Source organism: Mytilus edulis, chromosome 11 (assembly GCF_963676685.1).
Source record: "Mytilus edulis chromosome 11, xbMytEdul2.2, whole genome shotgun sequence".
Classification (NCBI taxonomy): domain Eukaryota; kingdom Metazoa; phylum Mollusca; class Bivalvia; order Mytilida; family Mytilidae; genus Mytilus; species Mytilus edulis.
Window position 1 is genome coordinate 77,047,001 of NC_092354.1, and position 2,994 is coordinate 77,049,994.

Genomic DNA, 2,994 nt, shown 5'->3' on the forward strand with positions numbered 1-2,994 from the left:
CTTAACAAAATACTCTCCTTTCTATAACATGTTAGCATTAATATGCTTGTTACTGATATGTTAATAATTTTATTTTGATAAACACCTGTTTGTGCTGCCAAATTAAATTTTTATATAATGTGTTATTGCCAAATCAAACATATAATTCATACTTTTTATGCCCCAACTACGATAGTAGAGGGGCATTATCTTTTCTGGTCTGTGGGTCCGTTCGTCCGTCCGTCCTTTCGTTCGTCCGTCTGTCCGTCGTTCGTCCCGGTTTTGGTTAAAGTTTTTGGTCAAGGTAGTTTTTGATGAAGTTGAAGTCCAATCAACTTGAAACTTAGTGCACATGTTACCTATGGTAGATCTTTCTAATTTTAATGCCCAATTAGAGTTGTTATCCCAATTTCACTGAACATAGAAAAAGATATTGCGAGTGGGGCATTCGTGTACTTGGGACACATTTTTGTTACTTATTAAGAATAAAAGTATGAAGTATAGAAATGATTTGGCTTTACTTTTACACAAAAAACACTTCAACAGAAAGGTATTGAACTTTTCTCAGAAGGGTATTTAACACTTATATTCACTTTAAACTTAATATGCCATAAGAAATTGGAATCAAACAAAAAGACACATAATACTGGTAAGATTCTAAATAAAACAGAAGTAAAATATTATGTCTTAAAATCAAAGCGATGAGAGATATTTCATTAGTATTCATATTAATGTATTAGTATAAATGAAGAATGGGACGGATGATTTAAACTTTGAAATACTTTAACATGCAATCCAAGTATATATTGAAAAAAAAGCTATTTTAATAACTTTACACTGTTTTAATATCACGAAAGCAAGCATGCGGGGTCATTCCTGTTCAACTGCCCTTCAATTCTCTCATATTGTCGTTTTAATTCCATCAATTCCTCCAATTTCATTCTTTCTATTTGTCTGTCCTCCCTTTGTCTTTCCTCCCTCTCTTTTTGTTCTCGAATGGTGGCCTCCATTAATCTGTCATGTTCTTCTTGTTGCTTCCTTGCACTTTTATTTACTCTCTCTATCTGTTTCTGTAACATATTTTGGGATTGTTGGCTAAGAACCTTTTCGTGAATTAGTTGTTGCATCGCTCTTTCCTGATTTTCCAATTGTTCTTGGAACTCTTGTCTTTTGATTTTATCTCTCTCGAGGTCTTGGAAAAGTATTCTTTCTTTCTCTTCATGTAATTGTTTTTTGTGATCCTCTTGCTGTTTCTGAATTTGGTTATCTCTTTCACGCATCATATTTTGCATAGTTGCATTCTGTTGTGCAAGTTGTTCCTGGAGTATATTGTAAGCTCTATTATTTGCTTCCTGTTGATCATTCCTTTTCCTTTTATCCGTTTCTTTTTGTTCTTGTAAAATTGCCTTTGTTGTCGCTTCTACAAATTTCTTTTGTTCTTCCAGTTGCCTTTGAAGAGTTTCGTTAGCTCTATCTTTCCCCTCCATCAATTGTTTTCTGTGTTCTTCTTGTAGTTTATGGAACTCTTTATCTGTTTTATGTCTCAATTCATTCATCGCCGTCTTCTGTTGTGCCATTTCCTCCTGCAGTTTTTGATTAGTTTTATTTTTATCATTCATTGCCTTTATCAATTCAGTATATTTTAGGTTATTTCCATCAAGTATTCGTTGTATTTCAGCTGCCATTCTCTTCTTATGTTCTTCTGTCACTTTCGAAAGTTGCAATTCCTTCTGTCGTTCCATATCCTGATATTTTCTCTCCATTTCCATCTGTTGTTGTTTCATACTGTGCATAAATCGCGTTTGTTTTCTTTCTTTTTCCTCTAAGATTTTGGCCTGTTTTTCTTTGTCTTCTTTTTCCTTGTTCTTAATTTGGTATAGTTCCTGATTATGCTTCTTGTCAACTTTCTTCAATTCGTCTACCGCTTTTTGAAAATCATTTTGGGCTTTATCTTTTTCCATTTTCACTTGTCGTTGCAATTCTTTGTTACTACGAACCTGTTCTTCCAATTTGGTGTTTTCGTCTGTCATGGACTTCATTTTGTGAACATATGTTGACTCTATTTGTTCAATTTCTTTCTTTTTCTCTCGTGCTTTTTCCTCCTCTACTTTCTGAACTTTTCTTTGCAAAGCAGCTTCAGCTTCCTTGTACATACCATTTGTATAACACTGCCCTCCGTTCTGTTTAACAATGTCATCAACAAGTTGAATAAGGGTTTTTACCTTTGCTGATTTATTTTTCTTAGATGCTTTGTTGTCAATTGCAATATATCGACCGTTACATCGATTTAGGAACTCTGTCAGTTTTTTGGGAGCCTTTTGTATGTATGTTTCAATAGTGTTTTTTTCTGATTCTAGATCATCAAGCCTGGTAAAGGTAATGATGGCAAATTTTCCCATCTCCGCTCCAAAAAGATCAAACAGACGATTGAACGTTTCAATTTCTTCATCTGTGAACCTAGCTATCTGTAAAACAAGGAGGAATGCATGTGGACCTGGTGTAGACATATTTACACATCGTACGATCTCCTGTGATATCTGTTCATAAGGAAGTTCTGTATCGAATATCCCAGGTGTATCTACAAGCACTATTTTACGTCCTGCTTTACTGCATTCTCCCCTTTTACATTCCCGAGTGACTGATCCGCCTGCTAATTTCGATTCAAAATGATCCGCTTTTGCCATGATTGTATTTCCGGTTGCGCTCTTTCCAGATCCAGTCCTGCCAACCATGACCAACCGGATTTCATTCTCTTCTCGTATTCCTGAAAAAATAGACATCAACATTTTTACTGGACACACTTTGTATGTATTTTTCAAATATATTTAATCAAGAAAGTTCATCGATCGCAGGACATTGTTAGGTAGTTTTTGAATGCTACTTTCCGACACTACGTCAATCTGATGAGGGTACTAAACGACCGATCCGAGCGCTTCAATACAATAATCAAACCAAGAACCGTAAAGCGTTGGCTCCCCCCCCCCCCCCGATTTGATTACAAAACGGGAAGGTAAG

At 35.4% G+C, this 2,994-nt stretch overlaps 1 protein-coding gene across 1 annotated transcript; it reads right to left on the bottom strand.

The window, feature by feature from the left end:
• Nucleotides 1-740: 740 nt before the first annotated feature.
• On the bottom strand, nt 741-2,749 carry LOC139496321 (uncharacterized). The gene has a single exon (XM_071284837.1). It carries the CDS (start codon nt 2,709-2,711, stop codon nt 828-830), a length of 1,884 nt encoding a protein of 627 aa, XP_071140938.1. The 5' UTR covers nt 2,712-2,749; the 3' UTR covers nt 741-827.
• Nucleotides 2,750-2,994: the final 245 nt, after the last annotated feature.